Here is a 20,035-nt window from a genome sequence, read left to right on the forward strand (position 1 = left end):
GGTTGATGAAACAGACAAAAGTTATCGGTGCAGTTCTGCAATTGATTGCATTTTGGGCCTACTCTTCCACGTGACGTCTTCAAAGAGCTCGGAAGTACCCACACTTAAGCCCACCACACATGACCTACCGGGCGACGAACTGCGGAGTGGTGAATCCTATCTGCACCGCTGGGCGGACAGAGGCAAAGAGTGAATTAAGAAACCTTTCACATTGGTTCAACCTCGGTGCTGGCAATGTGAACCGGTGACCTCTGGATTTCGAGTCCAGCGTGTGCTGACCATCACATCAGCACAGCATCAGTTATTTACAGATACCCTCCTCCCTCCCCCCAGGAACAATTGGGAGAAACTTTAGGTAAATTTACGTATTTCCATCTTTTAACTCCTATCTATGACAATTGGATCCATCGCTTTCACAGCATTTTATCAGCTGTTGAGAAGAAGTAAGAGGCTTATTATAAATCGGTGGGGTATATAAAAAGAAATGGCGGCATTCCCATATCATATGTAAACCATATATGATGTTCAGTTAATAGCGTGAAATGATTCACGTGAAACTTGCATCAATTTGTGTTGATGTGTTACATGTCAGTTTAACACGAAGGCTTTCGCGAGCAATATTATCCATAATAGAAGCTTCTTTGTGTAATGTGAGGATATATCCGGGTTGCTGATGGATCACACCTCGTTACGATGATTGGCTCTACCGGTCCTGGCCCATAGCCAATGGGGGAAGTCTAGGGGCGTGGCCCTGACATAATGGGAAGGTGACATCTGTAAGAAGAGGATTGGATCTGCTGGCTTTAGCCACAGCCAATGGGGGGACGAGTCAGGGGCGTGGTCCTGGGAACGTACGATGGAGTCTAGAAGATTCCATAGAGGTTAACCAGGATTGGTGGAAAGGTACCACGTGACCCGGGTATTAAAAGGGATGGAGATGGACAACACGTGGTCAGATCTGGAACGAACAGAGGGTGAGGCCACGCTGGAGCGGGGGTCCAGGCTGCCACGTGGTCCAGGCTGCCACGTGGTCCAGGCTGCCACGTGGTCCAGGCTGCCACGTGGTCCAGGCTGCCACGTGGTCCAGGCTGCCACGTGGTCCAGGCTGCCACGTGGTCCAGGCTGCCACGTGGTCCAGGCTGCCACGTGGTCCAGGCTGCCACGTGGTCCAGGCTGCCACGTGGTCCAGGCTGCCACGTGGCCGCGCGTGTCTCTCTCTCTCTCCCTCTCACGCTGTCTGTCAGCAGCGTGAAGGAGTAAGATAGGAGTGTTGTGAACGAAAGACAAATAAAGACCGGATTCCAGAAGTCGCTTCCACGACCTTTATTACATTTGTATTAGATTTCATAGATATAAATGTGTCGTTAAACCCACCACCACCTGACACAGCCAATTAGTAAGGTTTGTCACGTGAAAAAAAAACATGCCAATTAGTTATTAGTACAGCACACCGGTGTGCTGTATATTTTGTGGGTTTCCATTCCATCACACCAGTGTGCTGATATAGGAACTAATTAGCATGCTTTCTTTACTTGACAAGCCTTACTAATTGGCTGTGTCGGGTGGTGGCGGGTATAACGACATATTTAATCGACGCGCTCGAACCGAAAGGAAAAAAAAAACCTCGATTGTGGATGTTATAAGTCACCGGATTCTACTCCTGTATAATATATGAGTTCGGCCAAGATTGGACGACTGTTGTTATGTTTCGGATACAGCCCGTGGTTCATAGCTAGCTCTGTTGGATAGAGTCCATTGCACAGCTGTCCCACGTGATTGATGATTCCACGCTCGCCCATTCTCTGAAGCCCACTTTCTCTTATGGCGCTACCTTTACGGTTGCTGCGGCAGCCACGGTCCCGGCTGTATCCTCCTCCTCCTCCTCCCCCTCGGTCACCGCTACCATCGTGGCCATTGCTACAGTCACCGTCTGTCTCATTTGTTCCATCTCTATCCTCCTCTTTCAGGTCGGGCGTCAGGATCGAATTTGCAGATTAGACTTTTTTTTTATTCCCAAATTGAAAAGCCGCATAGCGACATCCCTCCCAACTGCCAGGCTAATACCCAAGGAGCATTTTGGAATTGGTGAGATGAGATGTGATGTAAGGTGCTTTTGAGTCGATGCCATTTTATGAAAGCGCCCTAAATCATTCCTGTGGAGGGAGCTGGTAGGAACGTTGGGTTGCTCGGTCAATGGCTAGGGTCAACGGCGGCGTGGTGTATTCCGCAAATATGCCCGACTGTGAGGGCGGGCACAAGCCGGCATGAGTAGGTTAAACGTTGAGTTTTATAAGGGCACCACGGGGTGACCAGCCCTTCCCCACCCAGCCCCACCCCTCCCACCCAGCCCCACCCAGCCCCATCCTCCCCACCCAACCCCTCCCCACCCCTCCCCACCCTCCCCACCCAGCCCCTCCCCACCCTCCCCTCCCCTCCTCACCCAGCCCCTCCCCACCCTCCCCACCCAGCCCCACCCTCCACACCTAGCCCCTCCCCACCCTCCCCTCCCCACCCAGCCCCTCCCTCCCCACCCAGCCCCTACCTGCACGACGGGAACAATAATCCCCTGTGGGCTGGTGTAACCAGGAGGTTTCTACCAGTATAAGTGAAAACATGCATCGTCTCTGTCACTGCTACCCATCACGAATAATTGCTACCGCCACTATCTCATCCGCCGATCTCTCTGCTCGCCGTCCTCGTCTCTCTGTGAGCATCACATTCATTACCCTCAGGAGCTCTGCATTTTAAATTCGCCTCCAATTTTGAGAAGGTGGTCTCCATGCCTGGCCTCCTCCTCTCGGGTTATATTCCTTCTCCGCTCATAGACTTCAGCTTAGCTCCGTCCTGTGCCTTTTACATCCTTCCACGCTTGTGTAAAACACAACAATTCTAGAATCTGTCTCTCTTGACCTCTTTGTTTCTCTCTCTCTCTCTCTCCGTCCGTCGGTCCGCCAACAACAGAGTAAAATAATCGGCCATCACAGACACCACCCCACACCCCATCCCAGCTGTAGACGTGGAAAAGAATCGCACCGCTTTGCCGATCGGCGTCGGGAAAAGACATGACAGAACTACAGCCGACCGTTGATATCCCTTTGGTGGATTATGTAGGCTGCGGAATGATCAGGCTCATTCGCGTCTCTCCCGTGCATGGCAGTTCTACGATTAGCCACTCCTCGCGCGTCGCGAGCGACCGAGCTGCGTTGTGGAGTACGGCCAAACGAAGCTGCGTGGGAAGGCTTTGGTCTACAGCGGTGGATTGAAAAAGGGATTATTATGATGATTGTTGTAGTAATGCTCCTGTGAATAGCTGCGATCAACCAGTTTATGTGGGAAGATTAAACACACATCACCCAGAGAGGCTTCTGGGTTATATCCGTCTATGATTGTATGGATCAATCCTGTGTGGGTTATTTTGACTTGCAGCTCATTTTCTGCACCATAAGTAATTTATTTGATGTGATATTAAGGTCGTGCATATTACCATCACATTTTTTTTTGGGGGCGGGGGGGGGGGGATATTATTTTTAAAGGATGTCTACATTTTTTGTTGTAGTATCCATCCTATTTGCTTTAGAATAAAAAAAAATAACTTTCACAATAATTTCGGGCGCTTATGACATTTTTTTATGCAAAACAACATAAAATGTAATTGGAAACTCGGGAACGGTCCCGACTTTCCCTCGACCAAACAAAAACCCCAGACACGGCAACTTGAAACGCAATTAGCGGCGCGCGCTACAACGGCACAATTAATTTAATTGCGCGGCATTAATAAAACATGGGGGCGCCCGATCGCATTCCGTTTCGGTGTTTTTAAAAATTATTTTAATTAAGCGCATTGTCTGAAATTCTTTACTTTGATGGACAGATTCACTGACGCCGTTGCTTCGACCGCATTGCACCTTCCCTTGCGGTGCTCGCGACAGACGCCGTCTTAAATACTGATTTGGCCGCTTGGGTTTTTACCCCGGGGGATGAAAAAAAAAATGCGTATCGCGGATGGATGGAGCCCAGATCCAGCACCGCAGAGATCCAGGGCCTCAACCCCGCAGCCAGGGTTCCGGGGATTGAGTCCCGGGAGCCCAAGGCGAGGTAGAAGTCTCGAGTGGAGAGAGAGAGAGAGAGGTGACGGTCTCTGGCCTGGTCGCTGAAGACCGAATGAGCACATCCATCATAGCGGTGTGGTTGTGCAACTTATGCATTCACATCTGGCTCCTCGGGGGCTTAAATTGTTTGTCCAGTGACCCCCCCCCCCGCCTTTGCACTGTACGGCTGTGAGAAATATATATATATATTTATTATTAAACTCTACACTTTTGTAAAAAATACACTGTGGCTTTAAATTAGGGGGGGGGGTACCCTTTTATATAGCACATAAACATAAATAGAGAGTCCAGAGGGATCCAGTGGATAATACGAGTTGGAGACTGCACTTAACACCTTTGGGCGTGGTAAGCGTTTCTCTGCAGAATGGTTTTTGAATTGGTATCCGCATAGTTTCACTAGTAGTAGCTATTTAACAACAGCAAATCCTTCAGCAATTCATTCCTATTTAAAGCGTTCGTGACTGCAGGGATTCATCTTCTTGGTTCTTTACCGAAAGAACCAAGAAGATGAATTCATTCCTAATTAAACTAATAAACTAATTTGCATATAACATATGACAATAAAAGGCTTGTAAGGTGTTACACCTGTTCCAATTGGTCGCGTGAAAATTTTCAAGAGAATTGCCATGAATTGTGGGACTACGACTTAATTAAAGGATATATTTTTGCATCATGGTCTGGTGTAGTGCATCTAGTGGCTGCAGGGGTTAAGTGAACGAACTGCATTCAATCAATTATTGTATTTGATGTGCTATAAAGAACGTCCATTGCCTGAAGTGCTGCCCATTATATGACCTACAAGGCTGCTGACCTGCAAGGCACTCAGTGGGTTAGCCTCACACCTCCTGATTAGCACGGCTGGCTACGTACGGTGCGAAAGAAGTTCCACATACATAACATTTACAGGAACTGATCCATCTTAAGACTCCGACGAGGTCCCTGAGATCTTTGAAATAGCCATCTAATAAGCAATCCAAAGTCGAGGCTCATTTCCTAGGGTGATTGGGATTTTGCCAATAGAGCTACCAAGCTTTAGAACGATTTGCTAACAAGACAATCAGAATCGTTGTGTATATTTAAGTCTTTATATTTACTGGCTTTTACCCCCTCCTAGTTCTGGCTGTCCGTTCACCCTGCAGATTCTGTTCATTCCCTGCTTTCCATCCGCAGCACATTGGAATCTACGGATGAAATGCACCTTACAAATGCAAATTATTACCACGGTTTTTTTCTTCCTTTCAAAGGCCCACGGCGTTATCGACGAATGTATTGAGTTAGTAGTCACATGCAGCATATATGCATCTTAAATACTTGTTTATTTTGTTGAACCGGGGAAAACTCAATACAACCAGCCCGAGTCTCATTTGCAAGAGGCGCCTGAGATTTCCCACGCGCATGATCAGCTGTGCAGTGCACGGGCAGTCGCCGGCTCGTGAACGGGTTCCGTTTCCCGAGACCCGTCCGTAAAGTTACGTAGAAGAGAAATAATAAAATAATAAAAATAAAGCATAATAAAATAATTCTCACGACGTTTCGGCCACAACGCAAGCAGCCGTCCTCAGGTGAAGAACAGGTCTGTCGGGAAGACAGCGTCTGAATGGACGCGTCTGAATGGACGCTGTCTTCCCGATAGACCTGTTTTTGACCTGAGGACGGCTGCTTGCGAAACGTCGTGAGAATTATTTTATTATGTTTTATTTTTATTATTTTATTATTTCCCTTCTACGTGACTTTACAGAAAGAACCAAGAAGATGAATCCCTGCAGTCACGAAAGCTTTAAATCGAAATTTACCCGTCCGTAAGTCGAACGGTTCGTAAGTCGGAACAACAATAATTGAGCGTATTTGAATGCACGTGCAGTCGTTGTAGCACAATGTCGCTCAACGCCGTTGCACATCACGCGGGATGCTGGGGACTCGTTGCATCTCGCGGAGGATCGCTGCGCCGAACAAAACGGTTCCGCGGTTCGGTTCGCCGATTCGCAAGTCGGGATGATTAAAAAATGTGTATGCCTCGCATGGAAGCTCGTTTTGTAAGTGCGGATGGTCATAAGTCGGGGACTGCCTGTATTCATCTATTCCTATTTAGGAGTCAATGCATCGTCACATCAATAGGAACAATTCATTACCCCCCTCCCCACCCCCACCTCAGGGATTCGATAAATTGTTAAAACTCCAGGTCGCGGTTTGTCGGTTGAGCAATATGATATTAATTTTTGTTTCATGTTTTGCCGTAGCTTTTCCTTTATTTGGTGTTACGTCTTTATCGTTTTTTTCTTTCCCAAATCCGTTGCCATGAATGTAACATGAGCATGTAATGAACGTATATTCATAAATAATTGAGCATCGTGTATGTGTATTGCGAGTGTAAATGTAGAACAACAATAACATTAATTGACGTATCAATCATTACATGCCGAATATGAATGCCCAATTACGCACTGCAGTTGCCCGTTCGAAGCTTCATCATCTCCGACCACAAAACGCTGCTTAGCTTCGGCGGTGATTTGAGCATAGGCCACTTGGAGAGAGCGCAGCGCTCACGCAATATATATGAAGAGAGGTCGACATCCTACTTGCCGTACTGCCATCGTGCGGCCACCTGGTTGGGTATCACACACTGAAGCGTCCAAATTATAAGCCACGTTGCTGAGCCATCATTTGTGTCCAGGTCATTTCTGAACAATAAGTTAATATTTAGATTTAAAGCTTTCGTGACTGCAGGGATTCATCTTATTGGTTCTTTCGGTAAAGTCACGTAGAATGGAAATAATAAAAATAAAACAATAAAATAATTCTCACGACGTTTCGGCCACAACGCAAGCCGTCCTCAGGTGGAGAACAGCTCTGTCTTCTCGACAGACCTGTTCTCCACCTGAGGACGGCTGCTTGCGTTGTGGCCGAAACGTCGTGAGAATTATTTTATTATGTTTTATTTTTATTATTTTATTATTTCCATTCTACGTGACTTTACTGAAAGAACCAAAAAGAGTAAGTTAATACCTCAGTGGGCTTTGCCTTGTAGGATGGGGATGGTTTCGTGTTGTATTTGTTTGTGTTTTGGGTGATCTGTTTGCTTGTCTTTTGTACTTTGCGCAGCTATCACGTTTTTGTATTGTTTATTGTTGCAACGTTCTTACCACGTGCCCCGAGCTGGACCTCTGTTAAAAAGAGCTTCACAGCTCATCGGATTCCTCTTGCAGTGTAAATACACATTCCGATTCCGATGAGAATCACAGCATATCTTTGCTTCGTTGCTATCACTTATTTATTTTCATTACCCTCTGTCGTGTTGGTGTTGACCCAGGTCACTCGTGCAAACGAGACCTCCATTATCCTGGTCTCTTGACTTCTCACCCTGGTTTAACAAAATAAACTTGACTTGACTCGAGCATCATCGATCTCCGCAGTGCGCGCGCTGCAGCACTGCGCCAGCAGTGCCCAACCGGGAGGGCAGAAGTTAGTGGTGGTCGGCAGGTAGGATAGATCCTTAAAGAGACGTCAAGACATAATCCTAAGAGGTCACAAATGTGTCTCAGTTGGCATAGGGTCATCCAACATAGAATATGTTTCATGTAGGGCCACGGTGACATACAAATGCCATTCATCATTTGGTGCCACGTATGATAGTTCGTAATAATACGCATTTTTTTTTAATTTCTAATGGCGTTGAAATGCCCCTAGAAAGTGATTGACATTATATGTCATCTCAAGCATCGAAAGGGCACCCCCCCCGAGTGGCAGCTGTCCCTGCGTGGCACAAGGTGAATCAGCACGGGCCTGTGAGAGCTGCCAGCACGCGGTGATGATTGCCGTCTTGTAATCCCGATTCATTGACTTAGATCACGGAGGTCATTAGGTGCTCAGAATTCCAAAGATCGCGGTCCAGTGAATATGTCCGTGACGTTTCCATGCACGTGACCCTTTCTGCGAGGGTGGGTTTTCTCAGAGTACGCTGCAATCTAAATGAAGACAACGACAAAGATCCCACCTACAGCCTTAACAGACTGTTGGGGCAAGTGCTGTTAGCGAGCACCTATGAAGGCCGGCACGGGTACACAAGGGGTAGTAGGTGGCCAGCACCACGCCAGGCCGCCTTTGCCTCCTCATATGCGATGATGTTATATGCCGCACCAGGTACTCATTTGAGGCTGAGTCGACCTAGGGGAGGCCCAGGACCAGTTCAGATCATCGTCACTGGTGTTGGCCGTTAAGCGAGAATCGAACTCGGGTTGCCGGGTTTGTAACGCAGCGCGCTAACCACTACCCTACTGCTCCACAAAAAGACAAAGATCCCCTGTATAGCCTGAACAGACTGTTGAGGCAAGTGCTGTTAGCTCCACACACACACGGTCACCCGCAAAATGCTTGCAAAGTAATTGGGTACACACTCATGCGGAACCTTTGCTCAAAAATGAAAGTTCTGAGTGACACTTTCCCGGATAAACAAGGACATGCTGAAAGTTAATTGAGACATAATTTGAAAAAGGATATTACAGAAAGGTACGTAAAAAAAAATGTACTGACGTGGCACGCAGGGGCAATGGAATGTTCACAGTTTTACCCCCGAGGGATCATGAACGCGCTCAGGAGATGTGCGTGTGAGTGATGGGCATCGTAGCAGAGCCGAAATACTCATCACATTGTGCCGTGTGTATAAACCGTTTGCCATTAATGAGCAGGATATTGACATCGTAATGAGTGTGCAATTACAACACTTTTTCTCGTCAAGACCTCAAGTCGAATTGTCTTGACTTTCAAACCCTATTTCAACCCTGTCATTGTGCAGACAATGCCAATCATAGCTCTACTTTTGTCCATTATATTATACATGTGCCATTGTGTACATCAGGGCGTTGTCTTGTTTGTATGGCGTGTAAAAATGAGAATGATAACAAAATGTCGCGTTATTACCATTTTATCACCATTATGCTTTCGGTGTTATGTCACGAGACAAAGAATCCATTCGGATCTCTCACAACAGCTGCGCACCTCTCAATGGAAGACAATGACCCACAGAAGCGGATATCACAGAACTAAATTTCGATTGAAAGCTTTCGTGACTGCAGGGATTCATATTCTTTGTTCTTTCGGTAAAGTCACGTAGAAGGGAAGTAATACAATTATAAAAATTAAACATAATACAAATTATCACGACGTTTCGGACACAACGCAAGCACATGAGGACGGCTGCTTGCATTGTGGCCGAAACACGTGAGAATTTTTATTTTGTTTTATTTTTATTATGTTATTATTTCCCTTCTACATGACTTTACCGAAAGAATCAAGAATATCACAGAACTACTACCGAGACCTTTTTAAGTGATCTCTGGTCCGCACAATAGGGGGGCAGCACGTGCCTACTCATCCTGCCAGAGAGAGTAATAATTGTCACGTGACAGATAAACCAATGTTAATTTTTTAATTCTCAGAATTTTAGTCAAATTAAGTGACGAGACACATTTATTTGATGGGTTTTTTTGCGCAGTTCTCGGTGACCAGGCTGAGATAATCAACTCACTACAGTACACTCGATGACCTGGTTTTAATCACGGGTGGTTGCCTGGCATTCGAACTCACGGTCTCAGAGGAATCAGCTGAGCGCTATGACCTCTAAGCTACTCGGCCACCTCAAAAATATAAAACATTTCAGTCAAAGTGTCTTCATGCGCAAGTTAATGGCTGGCTGCTGCTCATCTCTGGAAATGGCCTAATTATGTAAATTCTATAATTCTACATTGGTTCTTAGGATGTTATATTTTAGTTTAAGTTTATTTTCCTGTATGGAAAATGTATCTTAACCCAGGTCCTCCTGATATTGTCATTGGGCTCTTAATTGTTTACAAATATAAGCAATAAAAAATTGCAACAATAAACATTTTAAACAATTGCTGTTGACTGCTTTCCAAGCACGGTGGACCTCATCATTCATCAGGCGGCGCTTGTGTTACCGATCCCCAGAGGAATCATCGGTGATGGTGATGACAACGTTAATGAAGAGTTTCCACCATGGATTTCGGGAATGCCAACAGCCCCACACACCACACGCTAAATAAATAGTCTCACAATACGCTTCCTTCACATGCCTGTCCCTCCATATGAATCTAAGTAGTTTTTTTTAAACACATCCCATCGGCCACACACAGCTTTCTGGGAGTGGCAAAAAAAATATCAGCGGCATTGGTTCAACACAAGCAAAGCTCTGGACCCGGTTTCAACATTCAGCGTCTCATCAGCAGAGTCAGGCTCTGCTTGAACCAATGTTGGTGAGCTGCCCAGATGTCTTTTGGCAAGGGCCCGCTCTCTCTAAGATACGGTTCCAAGTTCGACACAAACAAAACACTGCTCTTTTGAGCATGGAGCCCACCTCCACTTTCATTACACGTGACATATATGGACGTTTCTGTTATAATCATGAATAATTGACAGCCCTGTCTGAACCTTCTGCTGATTCAAGGTCTCCTCCCCAAGCCGGCGGTGACGTGGTGGTTGGTTGTGTGTGTTGCAAATGTAATTCGCGCGTTTCGAACGAGTCACGAAGATTAATGCGTTGTGCGTTTCTCCGTCTTTCAGATTTTTCTTCATGTACCTGATCAATAAAGATGAGACGGAGCACACTGGACAGGTAAGGGAGGCTTAAGAACTCGCGTAAATCAATGGATTACAATCGATGTAAAAAATATAGTTGCCCCTTTGCGTCCGTAATTAAAATGTTTCCCGGTAGACGCGCTTTTCCTCGGTGGTACACACCGATGCAAACACCACTGTTGCACGACACGAGCTATGATCGCACGTTTTAATAGCCAATTAATTCGGACCAAAAAATATTTGACATTCTGGATATTTAAAAAAACTTGCAGCGGCTGGACGAACTCCGTTTTACGTTTGTGGGAACGAAATCATTTATAATTTTTTATTACTTATATATTTTCAAATACTGAAACAAATAATGTACTGCCCCTTGTCAATCTGTTATGCACTCATTATGTTTTTTTAAAAACCTTTATGCTATTTAACGTAATTTTATGTAACTGTGATAATCGTGCTTGGTCTCGTTACTCCACTGCTGGCCTCCCCACACGGTATCAACATTATTATTCTGTCTGTCTGTTACGTAATGATTTTTAATTGAAATTCTTGGTTTTATACAATTTTTTAAAACACGTTTTCTTTTCATTTTACTTACAATATTTTGGCTGCCAAATCAACTGTCGGAAGCCAGTGAATACAAATCCTAGTTGGCGAACGATTTAACCCATCTGTCTTTCGGGGCTGAGAAAGAAGGGATCACTTTGTATTGACAGCTTTTTAGTCATCCTATGGAGAGACTTACCTATGCCATGGTAATGAGGAATTTCCACCATTACCTCATGGCTTCCAGTGGATGCCTCTCGCCACAGTGGCGAGATGTTAACTACCTCGCCTGGTATACAGGAGGTCGCGGAATGTTAACTATCTCGCCTGGTATACAGGAGGTCATAGGTTCGATCCCGGCCCTGATGCCTGCTGCTGTATATTTGGAGTTTGTGTCTCTCTCCCCGTGGTCGCGTGGGTTTTTCTCTGGCGTCCTCCAGTTTTTCCCTCCACATTTAGAAACAACTTTCGTTTTAGAGGATTTGGCTGCTATAAATTTCCAAAGATGATGAGCCGCTTCGTTGAGCGATCATCTGTGTGGCCAGGCCGCTTCTGAGAAAGAGCTACATAGCCGAGTGAGCCTTACCTGGTAAAATAACAATAGTAAGTCAACAAATAATAACAGTGATCTTGATTGGAAGCTTTCGTGCTGTAGGCCTGAAAACGACCGCTTGTGTTGCGATCGAAACGTCTTGATTTATTTTATTTTATATCTACGTGACTTTACCGAAAGAACCAAAGAGTATAATAACATATTATTGGTTCTTTCGGTAAAGTCATGTAGAAGGTAAATAATACAATAATAAAAATAAAACATAATAAAATTATCACGACGTTTCGGCCACAACACAAGCAGACGTGACTTTACCGAAAGAACCAAGAATATGAATCCCTGCAGTCACGAAAGCTTTAAATCGAAAAGTATAATAACATTAACGTTCTGCCTCTGTCATTAATTTGAGCAGGTAGATATTTTAAATGTAACTCAATTTGCACAAAAGCAAGTTGTCAGTCGAGTGGCAGCCAAGGAAAAAGAAAATCATCCGAGAGAATGTCCACCCAGGGAGACGGAGCGATGAATTCAGTTGGTGTGCAGGTGGTGCCTCGTGAATTGTCGCGTCGCACGATCGTGATGGGTGGCGGCAGCGGCTTTGGGGGAAGGCCTTCATCATCGTCCAGCAGTAGATTTACCGCCGGACGATGACGATGATGGTTGTGAAGTGGTCATCATGAATAAGATAAACAAAACTCTGTGATTACGCACGGCACGCACGCGTTCATCCTGCAAATGAGGACCCCGCGGCCCCTTTGTTTATTTCCGAAGACAGAAATTGTCAGTGGCTGCACAGTGATCCCATGGGACGGTTAGTGGAGAATATTAAAGCGGAAGGTAATTGGGTAGTTAAAGATAATTAGGTGATGACCTGAGGATTTATATTACGTTTTGTCACGTTCTCCGTGAGTCTTTGGTGCCTGTCCTCATGTGAGCTCTCGTTATGAAAACCAGGGATGTTAACGATTACCCGGTTTATTGGTGAAAAATCGATGTTTCAGCCCAGAATATATGCACGTGCAAGAATTATTTAAAGTATTTTTGATGTGCGTTTGTTTATTAGTGCAATATACCCCCCCCCCCCAACCTCCAATGGTGGTGAGGCATCTCCCTCTCTCAGACAACTAACTCTGTCCACAAAGTGGTACCTATTTTATCAACCCCATAGGGATGATTGGTCATGAAGTGTACTGTAGCATTACTTCAATGGGATGTGAACTCATAGCAATGCACTGAGGTCGTGAGTGAAGCGCTATGACCACAGCAGGCTATCAAGTTTCTGCTTCGGTGAACATATACAAAGAATAACAGGTTAATTCGAGACAATAACACCTTCTTTTCATTCACTGTCTCTGAAGAACGGAGGATCTTGACCCTTTTGGCCAATTGGCCTCTTAAGTGAGCCGAAATGTCGAAATCTTAATTTCGTCTCGTTGGTTATATAAAAGAACAAACCTATTATTACTCTTTCCAGGGACCTGCCACAGCAGCGTAATGGTTAGCAGCACAAGTGACCTTGCAATCCAGAGGTCACCGGTCAGATTCCATCTCGGGGGGGGGGGGGGGGGGGCAAGCAGTTGAAATTAATGGGCAAAACGTCTTAAAGCTGAGAGTTGTCCGGCCTGGGCCGCGCGAAGAATAGGCCAATATATTTCGATTTAAAGCTTTCGTGACTGCAGGGATTCATCTTCTTGGTTCTTTCGGTAAAGTCACGTAGAAGGGAAATAATAAAATAATAAAAATAAAACATAATAACATAATTCTCACGACGTTTCGGCCACAACGCAAGCAGCCGTCCTCAGGTGAAGAACAGGTCTGTCGGAAAGACAGGTCTGTCGGAAAGACATTCAGACGCTGTCTTTCCGACAGACCTGTTCTTCACCTGAGGACGGCTGCTTGCGTTGTGGCCGAAACGTCGTGAGAATTGTATTTTATTATGTTTCATTTTTATTATTTTATTATTTCCCTTCTACGTGACTTTACTGAAAGAACCAAGAAGATGATAGGCCAATATATCTTCCAGACGCCGCCCAGAATCCGGACCCAGAGATTCTCAGCACGGCAGGCTGTGTGCTAGGACACAAGCCGTCGTGTGCCGCGTGAGCCACCTCTGGGTCCGTTGCGCTTACGCTGCGAGCTCCCTCGTCGTTGGAATCGGTCGGTGTGTGGCATCAACGCCTTCCCCTTGATTGCGTCGCTTCTTGCGGTGCCGTGTAATTTTTTTTGGTGTGTGTGTGTGTGGAAACGTAGGGACTTGATTATATCGCGTTCGTGGGGTGAGGATTATTTAAACAAAGGGGGCCTCCCTCCGGAGGTGAACCGATTGGGCACAACAGTGCGTTGCAACCGGGCCCTTTATTAATATTTGCTGATGGTATTTCACCAGCACTCATTAGCAATTTAATTAAAATGGCATTTGCTGAACCTTGAGAGAGAGGGAGAGAGATGGAGAGCGAGAGGGAGAAGTATGAGAAGCGCTGTTCGATGCAAAGGGAGTGATACAAGGAGTTTGATGCAGAGCGAGATGAAAGAGACAAATATTCACGTAAAAGCTGCTCGCAGCTACAGCTACCGCTGCTCTCTCTACAGCTACCACCACTCTCCCTACAGCTACCGCTGATCTCCCTACAGCTACCGCCACTCTCCCTACAGCTACCGCTGATCTCCCTACAGCTACCGCTAATCTCCCTACAGCTACCGCTGATCTCCCTACAGCTACCGCTGATCTCCCTACAGCTACCGCTGCTCTCCCTACAGCTACCGCTGATCTCCCTACAGCTACCGCTGATCTCCCTACAGCTACCGCTGATCTCCCTACAGCTACCGCTGATCTCCCTACAGCTACCGCTGCTCTCCCTACAGCTACCGCTGATCTCCCTACAGCTACCGCCGCTCTCCCTACAGCTACCGCTGCTCTCCCTACAGCTACCGCTGATCTCCCTACAGCTACCGCTGATCTCCCTACAGCTACCGCCGCTCTCCCTACAGCTACCGCTGCTCTCCCTACAGCTACCGCTGATCTCCCTACAGCTACCGCTGCTCTCCCTACAGCTACCGCTGATCTCCCTACAGCTACCGCTGCTCTCCCTACAGCTACCGACGCTCTCCCTACAGCTGCCGCTGCTCTCCCTACAGCTGCCGCTGCTCTCCCTACAGCTACCGACGCTCTCCCTACAGCTACCACTGCTCTCCCTACAGCTACTGACGCTCTCCCTACAGCTACCGACGCTCTCCCTACAGCTGCCGCTGCTCATCCTGCAGCTACCGATGCTCTCCCCACAGCTACCGCTGATCTCCCTACAGCTACCGCTGATCTCCCTACAGCTACTGACGCTCTCCCCACAGCTACCGCTGATCTCCCCACAGCTACCGCTGCTCTCCCCACAGCTACCGCTGATCTCCCTACAGCTACCGCTGATCTCCCTACAGCTACCGCTGATCTCCCTACAGCTACCGCTGCTCTCCCTACAGCTACTGCTGAGCTCCCTACAGCTACCGCCACTCTTCCTACAGCTACCGCTGCTCCTGACGCTGGTTCTGTGAGCCTCGGGCATGAACGATGAACCCGAGGAATCTTGGGGATATTGGCATCGCCGTGTTGTGCCTCGGGCAGTAACACTGAGCCATGAGAGTTCCACAGGTGCCTTTGTCCGTGAGAGCCTCCGGCACTTTCAACCATAAAGCTCTCCAGTGCTCTTCTGCTGTGCATTAGAAATGGAAGATCGCACGCAGCAAAGCAGAGCCTGCATGCATCCTGGGCTGACACTCAAAACCACGCCTGGCACTTCAAGGGAATGTTGCCAGGGGACACAGCTCATGGAATCATTTGTTCCACACGCGTGTGTGTGTGTGTGTCTGTGCACTTAGCGGAGAGTCGTAGCACAGCGGTTGACGCACTCTGCTACGAACCCGGCGACCCGGGTTCGATTCCCGCTCACGGTTAACACTAGTGGCGATTTTCTGAACCGGTCCCGGGTCTTCCCTAGGTCGACTCAGCCTCAAATGAGTACCTGGTGCCGGTGTGTAAACATTGCCACTGGGGGAGACAAATGCGGCCAGGCGTGGTGCTGTCCATCCACCCCCTCGTGTGCCGTTCCGGCTCTTCATAGGTGCTCGCGAACAGCACTTGCCCCTATAGTCTGTTCAAAGCTATTCAGGGGATATTTGTCTTTTTGGACTTACTAGGCTACTGTTCACATACGCCTACTTGTTTATACAGTATACAAGTTAAAAGCGCAGCCCAGCAGTCGCATGCTCGTGCCACTGCTGGCAGAAAAGCCTCCACGCGAGAGAGGTCAAGGCCAAGTTCAGATTTTCAGTGGAACCAGGCGGGAAGTCAAGAGGGACTCCTCTGTCGGAAAATTTTGGCCTACTCTTCCTCGCCGGTCACGCGGCGCCGCCGTGGGGTGGGGGGGGGCAGCTCACGACCGGAAGGCTCTCGAAGCCCCCATTCGTCCCTCCGAGGCCGACAATCTGAGCGAAACTCTCTGGTGGTTGTGACCTCTCCACACCGTTTGTTCGGGGCTCATCGACGGAGTATTGCCACCGCCGATGCGGGCAGGAAATCGGTCGACGTCTTCAAAAAAAATAAAAACAATTTTAAACGTAAAGTTCGGTGGTGCGGTGGCGCGCCAACGGCCATGTCAGGGGGAGTGTCAACAAGCGGTGAAATTTCAGCGAAAGGAATGGAGCGAAGGGCGATGCTAAAAATGAAAAAGCAGGACCCGCGGTACAGGCACGGTCCCCGCTGCGCTTGTGACATCGCTCCCCCCCCCCACCCACACACAAACACACCGGACTGGAAATCAAGCACGACGCAGATGGCGCTGAACGTATTAACATGGGTGGGTGGTGGGGGGTCGTCTATTCCCGGCTGGTGGCGCACGACCGAGGGAAGGGGGGAGCGCGGCGTGGAGGGGGAAGCGACGGTGGTGGGGTGGCTGTGACGCAGGCGAACGCGGAGGTTTAAAAGGCTCTACAAACACGCTGATTTAATGAACCCCGTGGGGAGAGGCTCGCGTTTGGGAGAAGCTTCCCAACACACCACCCATCCCATCACCCCCCCACCAAGCGGTTCCTGGGCGTTTTGGTTCAAGTGAAAAAAATTCCGCAGCGATCTTTGATGTTGCCTCGCTTCCCTGCGCGGTCTGCCCCCCCCCCCAACCCTCCCCCAACGTCCATGCGCCGCATTCTCAAAGCAAAAGCCCTTCTCTCTTACGTCCATTTTTTTCTCTCCGTCATATTTCACCCGTAATCTTTCTTCACGACTAAATACCATTGTGACTTATCAGCCCATTCTTACCCCACCGGCTTCGTGCCACGTGACCGAAGGAAATTCCATTCGGAACGTTCGCGGCGAGCAACGTGCATATGTGCGTGTGTACGTTGAACTTCTTTCGCACCGTACGTAGCCACCCGTGCTAATCGGAGGTGCGGGGGGAATGACAGCAAACGAAACACAAGAAGCAGTTCCAAAGAAATGAGTTTTCAATCTAGATTTAAAAGTGCATAGCTCCCAGTGGCTTCCACGTTGTGTCAGAGATCGACCTTCTGCAAGATGATGTTGCACGGAACGTCACCTATTACACTCGTTTTTCCTATTTACGGAAGTGCTTTCGACGTGTGTGTTAATTTTTTTGTGTATTTGGTCCTGCGCGGCGCAGCATCACAACGGCGGTTTGAATCACACGCGGTGATTTCTGGAGACTGGTCGATAGCCCCGTCGGAGTTGTATTCGCACAACACCAGGCGTTGTCTCGTCATTGTTGCTAACTTTTCATTTCTCCTCTCTCCCAATTCACGTCGTTGTCATCATTTGCATCCCTCGCAGAGCAGAGCAGAGCGAGCGTCAGGGAACGACCTCTCACGTGCCCGGCGGAGAGGGCTTGTCAATCAAACGTTCAGTCTTTGCAGTTATTGGGGTTGACAAGAAAATCCCCCCAATTTAACACGATGGGCGCACAGTCATTGCTGATCCGATCGAGGCCATCAACTCGCTACACGCTGAGCATGGTTAAATCATAAGGTGGCAATGGACTGGGGCATTGCAGGACCATCAGGGATGGTGACATGCTGAGAAGGGGGGTGGGAGGCCTTCATCCTGAGCACAGGCCATGAGGCCCAACATACCAAGCGGCCAGTGACAAAATCCACCATGGAAGTTGTGACGTACAAAGCGTCAGTTAACACGTTCGATTTGGTGATGTCCTCGACATCAGCAACACACTGAAAGGGGTCTCACGAACGGTATTTGTGAGATCGGTATGGCAGGTGTTGTGCTTCATTAATTCCCCGACTCCAATTGCCAGCCGCCCTGTAGCAGGAATCTAACCTGTGCATGTATTCCCGGCTGAGTAGCAAGCTGAGACGAACAAAAAGGCCACGTGGCATATACGCACATATTTATTTATTTTTCTTAACCTGAAATAATTTACTGGGTTGTGCATGCCCTGGGTCCGTTGTCTTGTTTAAACAGCAGCGGGCTTGGTGACAACATGAAGCCATGTGTTGTTACAGATAGATATAATTTCGGAGGACGCTTGTGAATAACATTTGTTCTGCACACCGTGGTCTGTGCGCGTGTGTGTGTGTGCCAAGCCGTATTTTATTTAAGGCTGCGGTTGGTCATCTGAATCCCACTTCTCTGCAGAGATTGTTGGTCTGGGGTGCAATTCCATGGAGACTGCTGCGGAATTAATTAGATTTAAGGCACGAGCCAAATTTATCCCGCTGCTCGGTTGAAACAATGGTGCCGCTCTTTTTTTGTGCTGTAGACCTTGAGCTAAAAGGCAAAAAAAAAATCTGCATTGCCATGATGGGGACGACGGGGCCTATTCTCTTGCGCATGACGACAACGGTTGGCTTCCCATTCACCGGTGCTCATTTTATTGGCCGTACCGGTGTGATGATTTGGTTTAGGTTTATTTTTTGGCACAGGTAAAACCCACTGGGCAATAAATGCTCATGGTTTTTTTTTTGTACGGGGGGACACAGGAAAAGAAACCTGGTTCCAGCACAAAAAAAAGGTGGACGTAACAATCCAAAAAACGACCGTGCAAGGTCAAGTTCCAAAGTGACAAGGTCGTGCGTCAACATGGCATGGTGGTCGGTGCTCGACGCTAAAAAACCTCGGCGACACTGAGTTTAATTCTTGGCCGCGGCTTTTACATCAGTTAGTGAGCAATGCCTGAAAGAGTTCCGGGCACCCCTTTCACCAACCTGCTCTGAAGAGAATGGTCAAACCACCCCCCGATCATCGACAAGGGGTGGTCTTTATCCCAGTAGTTGCCTGACACAAGGCGGCATGTGTACAATAGTAGTTTGCACACTGCGCTACGCCTTCTGCTGCACAGCTTCGATTCCTGCTCACGTTGGGCGACGGTGGCTATGCACGAGGTCTGTAATCCAGCATACCCTGCCTACCCAGGAGAGGGCAGTACAGCAGGTGAACTAATCGCCATCCGTTTACATCCGTACGGGGATCGGGGAGTTGCCTCCCCCCCCCCCCCCCCCTCCGGGTGCTCCGCTTTCCTCCCACTTGTATAATGAACACTCGTCGTTAATTGGCTGACGTCATCTAAAAATAAAAAAAACAATTCAGGACCCTCGTGAAAAAGTCCCATGATTCAGTGTGGATTTCCTGGATAAATAGGCCAAAAAAGTGCAACATCAGGTCCTCAGCTCAGCCAATTAAGCTTAAAACAATGACCAGGTGCTGGCCACACCACCCTCTTCATTGTATGTATGGCGAACTTCTTTCACACCGCACGTAGCCAACCGTGCTAGTCGGAGGCGCGGGGGAAGGACAAACTAAATTAAACACATCGCCAAGCCTGCGTTGATGTGTGGCTCACGCGTGCACCTGCTGACGCTCTGCGGGCTAGGCGGAGGCTCTTGACCGTTTCTCTTTGTTTCAAAAGGCGATTTGTGCCTCCAAACCAGAGGTCGCAAACGGGTTTTGATTCCTTACCCGTACCCGTACCCGGCCGCACCAGGGTCGCAAATGGGTACCCGTACCCGGCCGGGTACGGTTACTCGTTCCCTACCCGTACCCGTACCCTACCCGAAATGAGTGACAAACGGTTACTCACCAGTGACTCACGGCCTACCCGTACCCGGCCGCACCAGGGTCGCAAACGGGTACCCGTACCCGGCCGGGTACGGGTAGCCAGGTATCGGGTAGGGTACGGGTATCGGGTACCCGGTTTCGTCCTCTGCTCCAAACTGGCCATCCCGTTTG

General features: G+C 48.1%; 1 protein-coding gene across 1 annotated transcript in view; it reads left to right on the plus strand.

The window, feature by feature from the left end:
• LOC133356173 (ryanodine receptor 3-like) overlaps nt 1-20,035 on the plus strand; it is a 63,275-nt gene that overhangs the window by 37,021 nt on the left and 6,219 nt on the right. Inside the window, exon 8 of the mRNA XM_061573550.1 lies at nt 10,683-10,734. Coding sequence (XP_061429534.1) covers nt 10,683-10,734 — 52 coding nt within the window. The remainder of the gene's footprint in view (nt 1-10,682; nt 10,735-20,035) is intronic.

The sequence above is a fragment of the Lethenteron reissneri genome, chromosome 53, assembly GCF_015708825.2.
Source record: "Lethenteron reissneri isolate LAM-NWPU_2019-01 chromosome 53, ASM1570882v1, whole genome shotgun sequence".
Lineage (NCBI taxonomy): Eukaryota > Metazoa > Chordata > Hyperoartia > Petromyzontiformes > Petromyzontidae > Lethenteron > Lethenteron reissneri.